General features: G+C 45.1%; 1 protein-coding gene across 1 annotated transcript in view; it reads right to left on the bottom strand.

Moving 5' to 3' along the window:
- The window catches only part of VPS8 (VPS8 subunit of CORVET complex), a 144655-nt gene that overhangs the window by 71883 nt on the left and 52600 nt on the right, over nucleotides 1-20172 (bottom strand). The window contains exons 28-33 of the mRNA XM_083154376.1: nucleotides 8000-8071; nucleotides 6562-6681; nucleotides 6274-6330; nucleotides 3775-3857; nucleotides 3164-3248; nucleotides 2905-3003 (exon numbers count right to left, since the gene is read on the bottom strand). Of these exons, the coding sequence (XP_083010502.1) occupies nucleotides 2905-3003; nucleotides 3164-3248; nucleotides 3775-3857; nucleotides 6274-6330; nucleotides 6562-6681; nucleotides 8000-8071 (516 nt within the window). The remainder of the gene's footprint in view (nucleotides 1-2904; nucleotides 3004-3163; nucleotides 3249-3774; nucleotides 3858-6273; nucleotides 6331-6561; nucleotides 6682-7999; nucleotides 8072-20172) is intronic.

Genomic DNA, 20172 nt, shown 5'->3' with positions numbered 1-20172 from the left:
ACACACACATTGTGTATATTAGACACTTCCTCAGGATCTGGTTACCATGGTAACGTCATTGTATAAGAAGCACCGTACTATTAAGTACAGACAAGAGCCTCCTGATAATGGAACTGGCTGCTGTATGACAATGTGATCACTGTGGCAGTTACCTGTAATGGGTTTGCAGCGGCAGATAAGTGACAGGTCCCGCACACCAGCGGCCTGCCTCCCCCACAACTTCCAATGGGAGGATCTGTGACATACTGTGCGATCAGCACTGTAGGAATATGATGATAAAGACGCCGTACGGACTGTACAGTTATAGCAGTCACTGGTGCCGACGCGCAGCGATTCTCCCGGGAGGAATAGTATAGTCTCATAGCTATATGCTGCCTGAAATGTATCTGCATATTCCTGCCTTCATAGCGAGCAAAGGAAACATACAGGGAACCGTTTATAAGCCTATAAATATCCAGCCCAAAGTTATGTCTACACATATTCAAAGCAAAGGTTCACAGCTGATTCAGGGTGATTCAGTTTGGCTCGGAAAGCACATTTGGGGCCTGATTCCGTAATGATCAGCTGGTGTTTTAGCTCTGTGGGTGCGTATATATAAGATGCCTTCGCCAACTTGCGTTTCCACTGTCCCTTAACTTAACAGCAGACTCCGGTTTTCGCTGCGGCAACGCCCGATCACTCTGTACTGCAGCGTGGGTACGGCGCACACCCACCTCAGGACAGACCACCCACAGATATTCCATAGACTTGTTTCACATGTATAGGGGCCGTCTGATGACAGTTGTCACATTTTCCAGGTCTATTATTCCGTTCACCTGGTAAATGTCATTTGTACGGTGAGTGGGATGTGGCAGATGGGGGGGGGTACAGATATTTAGCGGGGGCTCTTTGCGTGACACATCTGATGAAAGGATTTTTGAGTAGGCAAAACATGACACGTTGTTTGATGTTCACCCGCCTACAATGATAAAGGAACCATTTGTACCTGCAGTCACGTATCGCCCTGACACCTTGGTTGGGGTCAGCCGTATCGGAATGACCCTGAACACAGATTCCCTCCTTCTGCCTGATAATCTGTTGACTTCCATAAATTCATTGGTAACAGCACATACCAAGGGTCCGATTCTGATTTGCTCAGTCCGTTAAATATATATTCACAGGTCCTGCGTGCGAACACACGCTGCGAGGGGGTCAATTAACCAGAATAACCCCCTTAGTCTCCTTTCGGAACAAGTCTACATTCTGTACGGTATATGCTTAAATATAAAACATTACTACCAATACCTGTGCTCTGCTCCCCATACACTACAGTGCTGCACAATCCATGAGATCTTCATGACAGCCGACTGGAATAAGTAATGTAAAACTAATGTACTTCCATGTATAGAATTCATTCAGCCAGAAATAGATGATTTTTACACGGCGTTCCCTACTGTGTATTGTATGAATCCACGTCAGCTGCGATGCACCTAAATTCTATAACTGCACACAGTAAGAGAGGCACGTGATGCGCATATGTGTGGTCCATGCAGGTCTACTGTGCTTCCACACAGGCACGCTAGAGAAGTGCCCACATACACCTACCCTATTCGTGCCACACAGACCCATGGTACTTAGGACTCGGGCACAAAAGGGTGGTGTCTTATAACGGATTCAGTCTTCCCCTATAGTATTGGGTGTTACACTATGTGCGGTTTGTTTCCCTTGTATACTATCAGGTGAAATCTCTGACAAGGAGAAACGCGTGGTCCATTGTTTCTCTGATGAAGAGGTGTACAGGGTTTGTATAAAAAGTCATGAGACCTATTTTTTTCTGACGCGACTGTACGGCGCAGCGCGCCTGCTCCAGGCGGGTTTAATGGAGGGGGAAGTCAGCCTCGAGCGTCAGTCGCCTACGAGCTTCCTGAGGTTCGTGTGGTGGTTTTAGTGGACCCCTGTCCCTAAGCTCGGTTGAAGCTACGCCATTAAATTCTGTGTGGGACTAGGAAAATCGGCTATGGAGACGTTAGCCACGATCCAGAGAGTGAAAGCCTATCAAAAGCTGCTGTTTCATGACAATGCACCAAGCCACACCAGCTTCATAGTCAACGACTAACAGGCCCGGAACGGCATCGCAACGCTTCCCCATCCCCCTACAGTCCCGATCTGGCCCTGGCAGACTTTTTCCTGTTCCCCAGAGTGAAGACAGCCCTCAAAGGACACCGTCATGGGACCGTAACAGAGGTCAAACCAGCTTCGACGCGCTACTTAAAGGACGTACCAGAAAAGGACTTCCAGGGCACCTTCCAAGCATGGACAATTCGTTGGCAGAAGTGTGTCGACGCACAAGGGTCTTATTTTGGAGGTTCAGCGATATCTTCAATAAATATTTTTTCCAGAATTGGTCTTGTTACTTTTCATACAAACCCTGTATCTCTGAGCCCTGAGCTTGCCTGATGACGGTACAATCTGTTACCACAATTTCAGATGATGGAGGACTTTGTTGTCCATAGTGTAATTTGGGGACAGGTTTTGCATTCTGAATTCTCTTTTATGCCTGGTACACACCAGGACGACTAGGGCCCGATCCCCTCAATCTAGATCCAATTCCGACCAATTGGATGTAGATTGTGTGGTGATTGGGCCCTTTTCTGTCCTGGTGTGGACCGATACCGATCCGATGCGCGGTCCCGCGGGTCGGTCGGTCGTTATTCAGATCCTACCTGCTGCAGGTAGAATCTGAATAACGACCATACAGCCGGGTGCGGGTCGCCATTGGATCGGACCCGCTCACGGTGCACATCGCGAGCAGGTCGTGCCCCCCCCCCCGCATCATCGTGAGCGGGTCTGAAGAAACTCTGACGACTTGCTTACAATGTGCATCGTGAGCGTGTCGTCGTGGTGTGTACCCCACATTAGTCCTACCTCCATATGCATCATGGATTTGTCCCACGCTGCCTGCTTCTCCTCCGGACTGTACCCGGGGATGGACAAGATGTTGTGTATGTAGTTAAAGACGTCTTGCTGAGAGGGAGAGAATAACCAGACAAACCCATTTACTATGCACAGGTGGCCGGGCGATCGTCAGCACATGTACATAGATCCGGCACACACAGATAGAAATGGCTTTAAATTAAATTATGGAATGAAAACGAGAAGACGAACTGGATGATCCGGCCGGTACCTTTCTGACGGGATCCAGCAGATAACAGTCTATTATCTTGTCATACAGGTGCCTCCTCTCATACATGAACTCACAGATCTGGTAGCTGGCGACATTAGAAAGAAGATGAAAGTAAGACAGACAATAGTTTTTGTTACACTTGACAATGAGACAATCTCTTATATATTTAGCCAGATCTGTCACTCATCCCCTGTGTATATAACGTTCCCGCCCAGCAGGATACACAAATCCACCCCCCCTAGGGAAAAGTGTTCTATGTGTATAACGTTCTACACACCCCACCCCCTTGACATTACCTCCCCCCGCCCAGCCAGGGCTACAGTACACGCCCACCATCCACCATTACTCCACAGCCACCATCCACCATTACTCCCGCACTCCCCCCCCCCCTCTGCCAGCAAACCCCCCCCCCCCCAGACACCCGCGGCACCCCCGCGACCCCCCCTCCCGCGATTCGCGGGACCACCGCGACCCACTTCCGCGATTCGCAAGACCCCCGCGAACCCCCTCCATCGATTCACGGGACCCCCGCGACCCCCCTCCCGCGATTCGCGGCATCCCCTGCTACCCGCCCCCTCCCCCCACGTTTGGTTATGGGGAAAAGGTCATACAATTGGGCTCGCTCCGCTAGGTGGATCAGTCTATTCTCCTCAAATTGGACGACTCCTCCGGCCTGGAGCAGTTCTAGAAGAACCTAAAGAAGAAATCAGAGTAAATGTGTCCGAAGACGTAATGCGGCCAAATGGAAAGATTTTTATTTTTTATAACATTACCATTCAATCGTTCTATCATCTACTTGTACATCTTGCGCCATTTACATTTTTTTTTTTTTTTAAAGAAGATCATCTTCACCAAAACGCAACGGTCACAATTAAGTCTCTATGCCTGTTTAGACAAACGATAGCCGGCTTCTTCTGCTTCACACAGGGACGGCTCACGTTTTGAGAGTGAGAACATTACATTTCCATTCTGTTAGGTGAGATCGTCTATTACGCTTGTAAACTATGGGTTATGTTTATTAAGGGATAATTGTCAGGGACAATGCCTTGATCATGAGATAGTACAGGAGGGAACGGTCAACATGGACCTCTGAGGTTTGGTCATAAATTTCCATGAACACCCATGGAGGTGTCACTAGGCCAATGCAATGAGCTTGGAGCTGGAATGTTGTGAACGAACCGCAAATCTGAGAAATACAGTATTTGGAGACTTTCTACAATTGACCACAAAGCACCTGACTCTTCCTGCTAGTCGTGGGCCAATGATCTTACCCAACAGTGGCCTGAATAAACCCTGTCCTGAAACGTATTATTTTTAACTTACCATAAAATACCTAATTCCGGTTTAAGTAAGTGAGGAGACGGGGGTACCTGGAAATTTGCCTCTGAACCTCTAGCTTCACCCTCTCAAAACCCAGTATTACCTCACTGCTGTCAGGGTTTTTTTTTTTACCAACCAATCCAAAAGAAATATGAAGTACTTGAGGAGAAGGACAGCCATCCTAACATAGCAAACAAAACCACCCCAAAACCTAAATTATCATCCAAAGTCCCCCCTTCTTTCATTGGTGACACTGGAAATGTGAGGGATGTTCCAAAGCTGGCTCTGAGGGTGGGAAATATTCTGGAATATGTGAGGCACCTTTCACCCGAAGCCAATATTTTTACAGATGCAAAAAATGTAAAATCTGGAAAATTCTGTGAAAATCACTGCTTTGCATCACTTGTTCAACAGTGGCCCCGTACTCAGCTGCCCATGAGGCCCCCACCGATCTGGTGTGGTGGAATGGGCCCTTCATGCCCATGAGTGGAATGGACTTACCATACCCAGCTGCCCATGAGACCCCCACTGACCTGGTGGAATGGGCCCACCATTCCCAGCTGCCCATGAGACCCCCCCAATGACCTAGTGGAATGGTCCCTCCACCCCAGCTGCCCTTAAAAACATACTGACATAATGGAATGGGCCATCCATGTCCAACTACTCATGAGACCCCCCAATGACCTAGTGAAGTTGGACCTCAAATGTCCAGACACCCATGAGACCCCTCCTCCCCCAAATGACCTTGTGGAATTGGTCCTCCATGTCCAGCCGCCCATGAGACCCCCACTGACCTAGTGAAATGGGCTCTCCACACCCAGGCAATACTGACCAAGTTGGATGGGTCTGTAAACCTGCCCCCCCCCCCCCAAAAGACCTGAGGAATCACCTTTGTAACCCTACAAGCAATAGATGGTGTAGAAGCTGGACAGTCTCATTTCCTACAATCGTATAAAACTAAAAGACTATAAAGGAATCTCCTTTATCCTATAGACATAAAGCAAAAGGATAAATAGATCCACCCTTCCCCTTCACCCGCAAACTCTCTTATCAAGGCAGGAACCATGAGCTCCTACTGATTAATGTGGAACCTTGAGACCAAATAGGGCTGAAGGGAAGACCTCAACACAGTTCTATCACCGTGAGATTCCAGAAAATCCCTACTGACACGACAGAACGCACAATTCAGAGACCAAACCCTAACTAGCCCCGATTGTAAACCTTCCAAGGGTTGTCCTGACCAATTTCCCATGGCCTTGTTGACCAAACCGCATTTCCCTGCAGCTGGGGCACTGAGTAGAGGAAAGCAACAGGAGATACGTCTCAGGTGACTACATTGGCCGAGCTATAGTCCGTGTACTGCAGTCTCACAGGAAGGAGGAACTATACTAGTTAGGCACTGCCCTTCATTCACAGGGCCAAGTACGCAACTGGTCACCATCCTAGCGGACCCACTTACAATGACTATAAGTAATTTGATTTGGTCCTAACCAGAAGCTGAACAGGAGTTACAGAATCTCACCCATCACCAGCGCAGGTGACCACGTAGCTGCTAATCCATTGCATGGTCTGTAACCACGACACATGTACGCTGGCAAGGTGGCAACCAGTCTGTTGCCGCTGGGACAACCCACATTGAAACGGGGGCCTTCAGGAGTCGAAATCAAGATCCTACTCCCATTATCATGGCTTCTGAGATATTTTGGGGAAATTCTAACCAATTTTGGTCAAATTGGAGGTCTCGTGCAATCCTCATACATTGAGAAGTAACCAGTCTGTATACTAGGTACCTGCTGTCGTTCTGAATGTCGGGAATCATCATCTGGGCTACATAAGAACTCCAGAACCTAGTAGAAAAAAAAGAGGAGGACATTGCGATGAACTACGCCTCTTTTAGCACAAGTGTAATGTGCAGGGACCAGGCGTAATAGCGAGCTTTGGTCATCAGACCATTACCAGCAAAACTGTACCGCCCTTCAGTAACTCCTCCCCACCAAGGTCTGGCCATCTCAAAGTAACATTTTAGCATAAAGGAATTCTAGATAAAATACAGTAGGAGTAGCAGTGGTCATCCCAACCTGGTCAAAAAGCACTCGGTTGACAAAGAGGGTGTTATCTGGTTTCGCCAGCTGACGCGCCAGGAATGTGAAGAGACAGCCCACCTGGGAAGGCGTGAAGTCGGAGTTCTCAACCATAACCTGTCAAGTACAAATAAAAAAAATCAGCCAAAAATAATTTGAGAGTGAGGCCAAAAAAATTCTCAGATTTTAGAGGTAAACTAAAAGGGCACGGTAAATGCTCTACAAAATTTGAGTTCATGGAATGTGAGTAGAGATGATAAATCACCTAGGTGGCAGTACTATGACAGAAGTTAAATGGTGCGACCAATGGTGATGCACTAAGCAGTGTAAGTTTCCATAGTGAGACCAATGGTGGTGCACTAAGCAGAGCAAATTTCCATGGTGTGAACAATGGTGGTGCACAAAGCAGTGTAAGTTTCTATGGTTCGACCAATGGTGCTGCACTAAGCAGAGGACGTTTCCATGGTGCGACCAATGGTGGTGCACTAAGCAGTGCAAGTTTCCATGGTGTGAACAATGGTGGTGCACAAAGCAGTGTAAGTTTCCATAGTGAGACCAATGGTGGTGCACTAAGCAGAGCAAATTTCCATGGTGTGAACAATGGTGGTGCACAAAGCAGTGTAAGTTTCTATGGTTCGACCAATGGTGCTGCACTAAGCAGAGGACGTTTCCATGGTGCGACCAATGGTGGTGCACTAAGCAGTGCAAGTTTCCATGGTGTGAACAATGGTGGTGCACAAAGCAGTGTAAGTTTCCATAGTGAGACCAATGGTGGTGCACTAAGCAGAGCAAATTTCCATGGTGTGAACAATGGTGGTGCACAAAGCAGTGTAAGTTTCTATGGTTCGACCAATGGTGCTGCACTAAGCAGAGGACGTTTCAATGGTGCGACCAATGGTGGTGCACTAAGCAGTGCAAGTTTCTATGGTGCAACCGATGGTGGTGCACTAAGCAGTATTACATTGTTCAAAGACAATGAATGAGGGCAGACTTCACACAATGATATGCCGAGCTTTGCACTAGGGCATGGTGGGTACTAGCATTAGTGTATAGTAACAGTCGTTGCTAAGGCAAAAGACGCGACAAGTTGCAGCAGTCTGTGACACTGAATCAGGCTCTACGTGATTTTAATTTTAATTAATTGGCTAAGTGTTACAAGGTGTAGATTATACAATCAAATCAAATAACAGTATTGCAATGGCATTTTAGAGAATAAGATGATTTATTTTACTTACATTTCTAATATTATTTTTCAACCATGTACTATAATGTATATAAACTAGCCGCCTTGTACTGTGGAACTCTCATGTGGAGCATCACATGGCAGATGTGGGCTCCCATTTGTGCATGTTACCTGGTACCTCTTCATACCGGATGAAAATGTTTTACGTGTAGTGTAGACGGTGTACAAAGCCCACGCCGCCGTGCCACTCACCTTCAGTAAGATGTCCACAATCCGCTGCTGGTGTTCCACCGCTTGTTTGTCGTTCGTAAAATCTTCAAAAGTCTATAAAGCAAAACAAAGGAAAACCTCACATTCTGCAATCTTCCTTTCTAATCCAAAAGTCTCCACTCTAAACCCACAGTATCCAGTGTCCCCTGATGTGCCGGAAAACCAACCAAAGTCATGGTTCTAATAGTAGACTAGACCAGAAAACAAGGGGTGAACGGTGCTTTTGTTTCCTAAGTTACATCAAGTTGCACTAGTTAAATGCTTAAACCATGTACACCGCACCCAAAAACCCACAAAGCAATTGAGAAAATGTTTGGTTAGGTCTTTCTAAAAATAACATCAAAGACATTAAACCAATCACACGCAATAAATATAATTAAAAGGCTAATTCCCTCATGCTGAAATTTCAGATGGAAACTGAATTCTCAGTCCACGGATTGCAGGTTGTGATCCCTTTAAACCTCTCGGGGCTTTCCATCTAAAAACGAATGCCAAATGATGGTCCCTTTGCCCTTCTCTGCCAGTTTTAATTAATAAATTGGCACAAGCTCATGTACAGCGTAACCTGGAACGATCAGTCAGTAATCTGCATCCATTAGCGATAATGATCTCATCAAAGCTATTATGTCGATGGTCGTAACGGGCGGCAGTACATTTGTGGTGTATGCAACATTAAATAACGGGAACAAGGGAACATTGACCTTGGACCGCACTAATACAGTTGTGCAAGTTTTGCCCCTCTCGCACAGATAGTGTGATGTTACACAACATTTGAACAAGTTGTGTTTCTCCCGTGTATCATAAAAATGCTTCGATCAATAGTACAGGAACGAGTAAAGTTAAAAAAATTTGTTAAATTGAACAAAAACACCCATCGAATCTTCCCGGATGCTAACCAAGGCTTACAGGACAGATCATTTGTCACGTGCATGTGTGTCTATGAGTGGAGCAAAAGATTTATTGACGGCCGTGAGTATGTCAAAGATGATGAATTTCCGGAGGCCTTGCACATCAAAAACAAATAAAAAAAAAAAATTTAATTGAGAAAATCGTTGCAATTAAAGGTCAAATACGAATAATAGCAAAACTGGTGAGCATCAGCTAAGAAACAGTTAGAAGGGTTTTGCATTAAGATCATAATAAGACAAAAGTTTGTGCTAAGGTGGTTCCAAGGCTTCTTGCCGCCAAGTAGAATATAGATTGAATACGAATTTGTACAGACAATTTGGAACAATTTCAAGTGGATTTGCATTTTTGAGTTAAAGTTATTACATGTGAAGAAACATGGATCTGAAGCCATGCACTAGGAAATCTCATTGTTACCAAAAATAGGGAAAACACATCAAAGCAAATCGAAATTCAAAGACATCCGAAGAAAGAGGCCAGAGTTGTGGAAAACCTTTTCATTCTCCATCACGTCAATGCACAAGCCCAGAGAGCTCACTCTGTGAAGTAGCTTTTGGCCGAGAAACAGATTGCAGTGCTAGAACACCCGCAGACCAGGAGCAATTCAATTGCTGCTCTGTCTGGGCACATGTAGCTGAGGCTGCACACAGCTCACAGACCTCAGAGAAAAGTCTCTCTGCTCAAATGTCACTATTCCTGTAGCACTCATTCGATTAGCTGGGTTTTTGGCATAATAACAGCCATAATTGAAGGCAGCCCAAAACAACTGAATTGCAATATTGTACGCCCAATAATTTTTGCAACAATTGAATTCCCCACCCATACAGTATAGAGTAATTGATTGTTTTTTTAGTCACCAATTAACCCACAATCCAAATATACATCTTTATATCTTTGGAATGTGGAAGGAAACCAGGATACTCAAGAGAAAAATTCATGCACTCACGGGGAGAATATGCAAACTCCACACATATACATATATATATATATATATATATATATATATATATATATATATATATATATATATATATATATATGTATATATATATATTTTAGACCATTGTATATAAAAACAAGTTTACATATAGTGATCGGTGCATACGGACAGAGGAATACGTGCCAGGCAGTGACCCTGGACATATACGTGGCATTCTACCCTGCGCCTTCCCAGTGGCCTCGTCGTCTGATGTCTTCGAACAACTTAATTATCATTCCCTGTTCTCTTGCTAGATTATGAGCTTGCAGGGAGTTGAATAAACCTCATTTAATTTTATTCGAGTCTCCCGAGGACTATGCTTCAGAAAAAGAGACTTCAGAGGGGAAAAGAGACGCTTGGATTAAACGTCCTGTCTTTGAACTAAAGCCGAGTCGTGGTGTTGATAATAAGCAAGCCTTCCCCAAGCAGATGAAAGCCACGCATTGGAGGGGGGGGGGGGGGGGGGGAAGTTGCGCACAGACTTCCTGAGTGTGCGACAAGAAAAACTGCACAAAATGTTGACACTGTGACGGGGACTCGCAGAAGAGGAGAAATTGGGGACACTGTCCTGCGGCGCACTAATAATATTAGCAGTCTTTTACAGGAATGATACTTAGATCACCCCCAGACGTGCCCTTACGGCAGCTGCGTTACGCTGAGCAGTCCGCGCCCATCCGCACTTCAGCACGTACATGCACTTATTCTCTATAAATCATCAAGGACAAGTGGATCCGGGGGAAAAAATTAATGAATGCTATTGAACTCTATGAGAGATGGCGGTTAATGTCTCACATCGTCAAGCGCTGCGGTAAGAGGATCTGACTCCGCTGTATACCTGTAATCCGTATGGTGTCTGAGGATACTGAACAGTAACTGCACTTCCTAAACTGTAACAGAAATAATACTTAGAAGCGGTTGCTACGGGTAACAGCAAACGTTCCAGCGCAGCCGTTTTTATGAATGCCTTGTTGATGATCCTTCTATTATCTGTATAGTGGTATTTCTCTTACGTCATATGTGGGGGTCACAAGTTAGTGTAACCGGCGCTGCAGGGTAACCGTATCCCCTCCACTCAGAGACATTTACAATCTTGAGCAAAGCCTAAATAGAACGGTGGAGGAGTTGCAGATGGGGTCACTGGTAGAGGAGGAGGATCAGACAGCCAGCTGGGTCACGGTTAGAAGGGGAAACAAGAGGGACAAGAGGGACAGGAACGACATCTCGGATCTATCACACCCGAACAAATTTGCCCGGTTGGATGAAGTTTCGGGGGAGGATAGAGACGAAATGACGGAGCTGGAGGAGACGGCTCCCTCTAGCAACCAGAGGTGCGGTCCCTCTAGCTCAAACGGGATGACAGTTAGTGAGGTACCAAGGCAGATAGTGGTGGTAGGGGATTCCATCATTAGGAGAACAGACAGGGCAATCTGCTATCGGGACCGCGATCGCCGCACGGTCTGTTGCCTCCCGGGTGCTCGGGTACGGCACATCGCGGACCGAGTCGACAGATTGTTGGGAGGGGCTGGGAGCAACCCGGCGGTCTTGGTGCACATCGGCATCAACGACAAAGTCAATGGTAGGTGGGATGTCCTCAAGAAAGAGTATAGGGAATTAGGTAAGAAATTAAAGGCGAGGACATCTAGGGTAATTTTCTCGGAAATATTACCAGTGCCACGCGCTAGCTCAGGGAGGCAGAGGGAGATCAGGGAGGTAAATGTGTGGCTTAAGGATTGGTGTAGGAAAGAGGGATTCGTGTTCATGGAACACTGGGCGGACTTCTCGGTCAGGCGCCATCTTTTTTGCCGTGATGGATTGCACCTGAACGAGGAGGGGGGTGCGGTGCTGGGGGGAAGGATGGTTAGAGGGTTGGAGGAGATTTTAAACTAGGCGACGGGGGGGTGGGGGCAGCAAGACATTATGGGACCATCAGGGAGAGAAGCCGGACTGGGATCAGGAATCATATGGGGGAAGGAGATGGGGGGGGGGGGGACGGAGACATAGACAAAGTCCTGGGACATAACAAGGGTATAATCGGGGGTAACTCTCAGGGTGCATCAGGAATGTCATGTAATAAAATGTTATGTTGTAACAGTCACGTTACCCCATTACAGTTCTTAGGTACAGATGATCTTAGTATACGGGAAGGAGGGAATGACAGAGGAAGAATTCCCAGAACTATAAAGAGGGCAGGCAGTGTGCATGGTGGGGAGGCCTGTAGAGAGTCTATTGAAGGGGAGAGGGGAAAGAGGAAGCTAGTAAAGAATTCAAATGGGTCCTGGGGTGAAACTAATCACAATATTAGAGCCATATCTAAAAATAAACATAAATTAAAATGCTTACTGGCTAATGCAATAAGCTTAGTAAGTAAAATCGGGGAGCTAGAAACGGTGATCAGTAGGGACGACTACGACATCATTGGTATTACAGAAACATGGTGTAATGAGTCGCATGACTGGGCATTAACCCCTTCCCGACAATTGACGTACATTTACGTCATGGTCGGGAAGTACTTCCCGACACATGGCGTAAATGTACGTCATGGCATTTAACTGTCACCGCGTCTATAGACGCGGTGACAGTTTCAACATGTCTGCTGTCCCTGACATCAGACATGTCCGTGCATGCCCAGGGGGGGCTGCGATGCCGCCCCCCCGTCGGCGATCGCTGTGATTGGCTGTTCAGTGTGAACAGCCAATTACAGCGTTTTCTGTGTCACCGGCGAATAACGTTCGCCGGTGACACGCGATCGGAGGTGATTGGTGCTGTAAAGTACAGCACCAATCACCGCGGGGTGTAAGGGTGACACTGGTGTCACCCCACCTCACCCCGCCCGCCCCCAAAGGCCGTGATTGGTCCGTCGGACCGACGGACCAATCACAGCCATGGAGGGGGGTTTAAACTAACGGTGACTGCACTGCAGACGCCATTCCGGTCTGGAATTGCGTGCAGTGCGGTCACCGTGCCTAGCTGCCGCGATATACTGACCAGAACCTTGCAAAATACTTACCTGATCCTTGCAAATATCTTGCCTGCTTCATCACTGCTTGTAGTGTGCTGGATGCTTCCTGGATCCTGTTACTTGTGACTTCCTGTGTTGTGAACTTGTGCTGCTGCAGTGTAATAGCGTTAGTTAGTTAGATAGAGAGAGATAGAGAGAGATAGTGTCAGAGAGTGCTATATTTTGTGCTGCTGCAGTGTGATATAGTTATAGAGAGAGAGATAGAGAGAGATAGAGAGAGATAGAGAGAGATAGAGAGATATAGAGAGAGATAGAGAGAGAGAGATAGAGAGGCCTAGTGACAGAGAGTGCTATATTTTGTGCTGCTGCAGTGTGATAGTTATAGATAGAGAGATAGAGAGAGATAGAGAGAGATAGAGAGAGAGAGATAGAGATAGAGACAGATTGTGCTATATATTTTTTATATAACTGACTGCTGCCCCCCCTTTTGTGCTGATCAGTATAAATTAACTGATCAGCAACTTTTTGGGGGCGCAGGTTTTTTTTTATATATATATATATACCTGTCACTGCTGCTGCTGCAGTGTCATAGAGTGTTAGATAGTGAGAGATAGAGAGATAGAGAGAGATAGTGACAGAGAGTGATAGAGAGTGCTAAATTTTGTGTCTGCTGCCCCCGCCTTTTGTGCTGATCACTATATCTGAGGTGATCAGCAACTTTTTGGGGGTGCAGAGGTTTTTTTTTTTTATATATACCTGCCAGTTGCACTGTCAGTTGCACCAAAGGTTGTGCACCTGCTGCCCCTCACTGGTAATCAGTGTCGCATCACTGATCACCTTTTTTTTTTTGTGTGTGCTGTGGGGTCTTTTTTTAATTTTTTTTTTACACACACTGTGATTTTGTGGGTGTCCTGTGGCCGCTGTGCGCTGATCAGTGACGTACATCACTGATCATCTTTTTCGGCACAGGGTTGATCTATTTTTTTTTTTTTTTTGATCAAATTCCTGTTGCCTTTGAGCGCTGTTCAGTGACGGACGTTACTGACCAACATCTGTGCTCAATTTTTGGCGCAGGACCTTTTTTTTTTTTTTTTTTAACCCCTTCAATTTTTTTTTTTTAACCCCTTCAATTTTTTTTTTTTGTATAAAGTATTTTTTTTTTTCTGCACTACATACACACTACACACTACATACCCCCCGGGTTGAAATAAAGTTTGTACCCCCCCTACACTATACACGTGTTGAAACATTTCACTACCAGTAACACAAAAATAAAAATGGCATCCCAAATGTCATCCCAAATGTCATCCCAGTCATCCAGAAGAATGTATTCAGCGGAGGAGGCATATGCCATGATTGCTTCTGACTCTGACACAGCCAGTGATGCAAGCGGGGAATTTGAAGGATTCGCCTTAAGCTCCTCTTCCTCCTCTGGTGATGAGGGACCCCCTCAAAGACGCCCCCGTAGAGCAGCTGAGACCCCCCCCCAATAATTGATCTCGTATGGACCCCACCACCAGACAATTTTGAGCCCCAGGTTCCTGAGTTTTTGGCCATGCCAGGAATCCAATTTGATTCCACAGGTCTCAGAGAAATTGACTTTTTCAAATTATTTTTCTCTGATGATTTTATAAATTTAATGGTGGACCAAACTAATTTATATGCCCAGCAGTTTATTGCTCAAAACCCCACGTCATCATTTGCTAGGTGGACCCCTGTAGATGCAGTAGAGATGATGACGTTTTGGGGTCTGGTGTTTCATATGGGCATAGTAAAAAAGCCAGAAATTAGGCAATATTGGAGTACAGATGTTCTGTACAGCACCCCATTTTACCGTATGGCCATGCCCCGGGCTCGATTTGAGACGATCCTTAAATTTTTGCATTACAACGATAATGCACAGTGCCCACCCAGAGATGATCCCACCTTTGACCGGCTATTCAAAGTCAGGCCGGTCATTGATCATTTCAGTGCCAAATTTGAAGACATGTACATCCCAGATAAATTCATTTGCATAGACGAGTCCCTTATACATTTTAAAGGAAGGGTTAAATTCCGCCAGTACCTTCCCAGTAAGAGGGCAAGGTATGGCATAAAAATGTATAAGCTGTGTGAAAGCACCTCAGGGTACACTCACAGGTTTAGGGTATATGAAGGGAAGGATTCAAGAATTGAACCGCCAGAATGCCCCCCCTCCCTCGTAGGTGTTAGTGGAAAAATTGTCTGGGATTTAGTGCACCCCTTCCTGGATAAAGGTTATCACCTCTATGTGGATAACTTTTACACCAGCATCCCCCTGTTTAAGGCCCTTGGTTCAAGAGGTACAGCAGCTTGCGGTACTGTGCGCAAGAACCAAAGAGGCCTCCCAAAAACGCACATTGCCCAAGTAATGAGAAGGGGTGAAAGCAGGGGAATATGCACCGAAAATATGTTGTTGGTCAAATATAAGGACAAGAGGGATGTCCTTATACTGACAACAATTCACGGAGACAGTACCACCTCCGTCCCTGTACGAGGTACCAGTACCCACACCTCAAAACCTAATTGTATCCTGGATTACAATAGGTACATGGGCGGAGTGGATCTTTCAGATCAGGTACTGAAGCCGTACAGTGCCCTGCGGAAAACAAAAATCTGGTACAAGAAGCTGGCCGTGTATATCATCCAGATGGCACTGTATAACGCTTACGTGCTATTCCGTTCTACCGGCCAGAGGGGGACATTTATGCACTTTCAAGAGGAAGTCATAAAGGGCCTAATATTTGGGAACCAGCAGGCAGAGGGCCCCAGTACTTCTAGTACTGGCCCCCGTATTGTACCAGGGCAGCATTTTCCTGATGAAATCCCCTCCACTGGAAAAAAGGGCAGGACACAAAAAAGGTGCAAAGTTTGCTATAAAAAGGGAATAAGAAAGCAAACTATTTTCCAGTGTGACACTTGCCCCGACAAACCCGGCCTATGTATAAAGGAGTGTTTTAAAATATACCACACATCTATGGATTATTAGGTTCATAATTTCACCGTGCTTCGGGGGTCTTGCTAATGCCACATAGCACCCACCATTCATTCCACCAGAATCTGAGCCGCAAAATCCAAAAATCACTCCTTCCCTTCTGAGTCCTGCCATGCACCCAACTGGTATTTTTTGGTCACATGTGAGGCATTGCCGTACTCGGGAGAAATTGGGGCACAGATTTTGGGGTGCTTTTTCTCCTTCATACCTTCTGAAAATGAAAAATTTTGAGCCAGAACTGCATTTTTGTGTAAAAAAATGTAATTTTTCATTTTCACTGCCCACTTGTATCAAAATTGGTGAAACCCCTGGGGGTTTGAAATGTACACTATACCCCTAGATGAATTCCCTGAGGGGTGTACTTTGCAAAATGGGGTCACTTGTGGGGGGTTCCACTGTATTGGTGCTTTGGGGGTCTTGCTAATGCGACATAGCACCCACCATCATTCCACCAGAATTTGTGCTGCAAAATCCAAATATCACTCCTTCCCTTCTGAGTCCTGCCACTTTTTGGTCACACATGAGGCATTGCCGTACTCGGGAGAAATTGGGGCACAGATTTTGGGGTGCTTTGTCTCCTTCATTCCTTCTGAAAATGAAAAATTTTGAGCCAGAACTGCATTTTTGTGTAAAAAAATGTAATTTTTCATTTTCACTGCCCACTTGTATCAAAATTGGTGAAACCCCTGGGGGTTTGAAATGTACACTATACCCCTAGATGAATTCCCTGAGGGGTGTACTTTGCAAAATGGGGTGACTTGTGGGGGGGTTCCACTGTATTGGTGCAACATAGCACCCACCATTCATTCCACCAAAATCTGTGCTGCAAAATCCAAAAATCACTCCTTCCCTTCTGAGTCCTGCCATGCACCCAACTGGTATTTTTTGGTCACATGTGAGGCATTGCCGTACTCGGGAGAAATTGGGGCACAGATTTTGGGGTGCTTTTTCTCCTTCATACCTTCTGAAAATGAAAAATTTTGAGCCAGAACTGAATTTTTGTGTAAAAAAATGTAATTTTTCATTTTCACTGCCCAGTTGTATAAAAATTGGTGAAACCCCTGGGGGTTTGAAATGTACACTATACCCCTAGATGAATTCCCTGAGGGGTGTAGTTTGCAAAATGGGGTCACTTGTGGGGGGGTTCCACTGTATTGGTGCTTGGGGGGTCTTGCTAATGCGACATAGCACCCACCAAAATTCCACCAGAATCTGAGCTGCAAAATCCAAAAATCACTCCTTCCCTTCTGAGTCCTGCCATGCACCCAAATGGTATTTTTTGGTCACATGTGAGGCATTGCCGTACTCGGGAGAAATTGGGGCACAGATTTTGGGGTGCTTTTTCTCCTTCATACCTTCTGAAAATGAAAAATTTTGAGCCAGAACTGCATTTTTGTGTAAAAAAATGTAATTTTTCATTTTCACTGCCCACTTGTATCAAAATTGGTGAAACCCCTGGGGGTTTGAAATGTACACTATACCCCTAGATGAATTCCCTGAGGGGTGTACTTTGCAAAATGGGGTGACTTGTGGGGGGGTTCCACTGTATTGGTGCAACATAGCACCCACCATTCATTCCACCAGAATCTGTGCTGCAAAATCCAAAAATCACTCCTTCCCTTCTGAGTCCTGCCATGCACCCAACTGGTATTTTTTGGTCACATGTGAGGCATTGCCGTACTCGGGAGAAATTGGGGCACAGATTTTGGGGTGCTTTTTCTCCTTCATACCTTCTGAAAATGAAAAATTTTGAGCCAGAACTGCATTTTTGTGTAAAAAAATTTAATTTTTCATTTTCACTGCCCAGTTGTATCAAAATTGGTGAAACCCCTGGGGGTTTGAAATGTACACTATACCCCTAGATGAATTCCCTGAGGGGTGTAGTTTGCAAAATGGGGTCACTTGTGGGGGGGTTCCACTGTATTGGTGCTTGGGGGGTCTTGCTAATGCGACATAGCACCCACCAAAATTCCACCAGAATCTGAGCTGCAAAATCCAAAAATCACTCCTTCCCTTCTGAGTCCTGCCATGCACCCAAATGGTATTTTTTGGTCACATGTGAGGCATTGCCGTACTCGGGAGAAATTGGGGCACAGATTTTGGGGTGCTTTTTCTCCTTCATACCTTCTGAAAATGAAAAATTTTGAGCCAGAACTGCATTTTTGTGTAAAAAAATGTAATTTTTCATTTTCACTGCCCACTTGTATCAAAATTGGTGAAACCCCTGGGGGTTTGAAATGTACACTATACCCCTAGATGAATTCCCTGAGGGGTGTAGTTTGCAAAATGGGGTCACTTGTGGGGGGGTTCCACTGTATTGGTGCTTGGGGGGTCTTGCTAATGCGACATAGCACCCACCAAAATTCCACCAGAATCTGAGCTGCAAAATCCAAAAATCACTCCTTCCCTTCTGAGTCCTGCCATGCACCCAACTGGTATTTTTTGGTCACATGTGAGGCATTGCCGTACTCGGGAGAAATTGGGGCACATATTTTGGGGTGCTTTTTCTCCTTCATACCTTCTGAAAATGAAAAATTTTGAGCCAGAACTGCATTTTTGTGTAAAAAAATGTAATTTTTCATTTTCACTGCCCACTTGTATCAAAATTGGTGAAGTCCCTGGGGGTTTGAAATGTACACTATACCCCTAGATGAATTCCCTGAGGGGTGTACTTTGCAAAATGGGGTGACTTGTGGGGGGGTTCCACTGTATTGGTGCAACATAGCACCCACCATTCATTCCACCAAAATCTGTGCCGCAAAATCCAAAAATCACTCCTTCCCTTCTGAGTCCTGCCATGCACCCAACTGGTATTTTTTGGTCACATGTGAGGCATTGCCGTACTCGGGAGAAATTGGGGCACAGATTTTGGGGTGCTTTTTCTCCTTCATACCTTCTGAAAATGAAAAATTTTTAGCCAGAACTGCATTTTTGTGTAAAAAAATGTAATTTTTCATTTTCACTGCCCACTTGTATCAAAATTGGTGAAACCCCTGGGGGTTTGAAATGTACACTATACCCCTAGATGAATTCCCTGAGGGGTGTAGTTTGCAAAATGGGGTCACTTGTGGGGGGGTTCCACTGTATTGGTGCTTGGGGGGTCTTGCTAATGCGACATAGCACCCACCAAAATTCCACCAGAATCTGAGCTGCAAAATCCAAAAATCACTCCTTCCCTTCTGAGTCCTGCCATGCACCCAAATGGTATTTTTTGGTCACATGTGAGGCATTGCCGTACTCGGGAGAAATTGGGGCACAGATTTTGGGGTGCTTTGTCTCCTTCATACCTTCTGAAAATGACAAATTTGGAGCCAGAACTGCATTTTTGTGTAAAAAAAATAATTTTTCATTTTCACTGCCCAGTTGTACCACAATTGGTGAAACCCCTGGGGGTTTGAAATGTACACTATACCCCTAGATGAATTCCCTGAGGGGTGTAGTTTGCAAAATGGGGTCACTTGTGGGGGGGTTCCTAACTTTTAGCATCTTATGGTGCCTAGAAACCTACATGGTGCCTAAAAAATAATCTCATAAAAAGGAGGCTCCAAAATCAAGTAGGTGCTCCTTCTATTATGAAGCCTGTGGTTTGGTCAACGTGCACACTAGGGCCACATATAGGATATTTATGAAAACAAAAGAATTGGGGGAATCAATTTTTAGTCACATTTCTCTAGTAAAATGTACTGTGTTCCTTAGAAAAATGTATTAAAATTGCAAATCTGCAAAAAAAATGAAATTTTGAAATTTCACCTACACTTTGTTTTAATTCCTGTGAAACACCTAAAGGGTTAACAAACTTCCAAAATGCTGTTTTGAATACTGTGAGGGGTGCAGTTTTTGAAATGGTATCATTTATGGGGGTGTCTCACATACAAGTCCCTCAAAGTCACATCAGAACTGAACTGGTCCCTAAAAAAATCAGTGTTTGAAATTTTCTTGAAAATTTGAGAATTTGCTATTCATATTGTAAGCCTCCTAGTGTCCAAAAAAATTAAAAGGAAGTTGAAATAATGATGGAAACATAAAGTAGACATATGGTCTATGTTAGTTATTAACTATTTTGAGTGGTATGATTATTTGTCTCACAAGCAGAAAATTTAACATTTTGCAAATTGCTAAATTTTCCATTTTTTTACGACATTTTGGTATTTTTCACAAAAAAACACAGACTGTATCGACCCAAATTTACCACTAATTTGAAGTACAATGTGTCACGAAAAAACAATCTCAAAATCACTGGGATAAGTAAAAGCAAAAAAAAGTTATCCCCACTTAAGTGAGACATGTCAGATTTGAAA

This window comes from Crinia signifera, chromosome 7, assembly GCF_055691185.1.
Source record: "Crinia signifera chromosome 7, ASM5569118v1, whole genome shotgun sequence".
NCBI lineage: Eukaryota > Metazoa > Chordata > Amphibia > Anura > Myobatrachidae > Crinia > Crinia signifera.
This window is presented reverse-complemented; position numbering and strand designations above follow the sequence as displayed.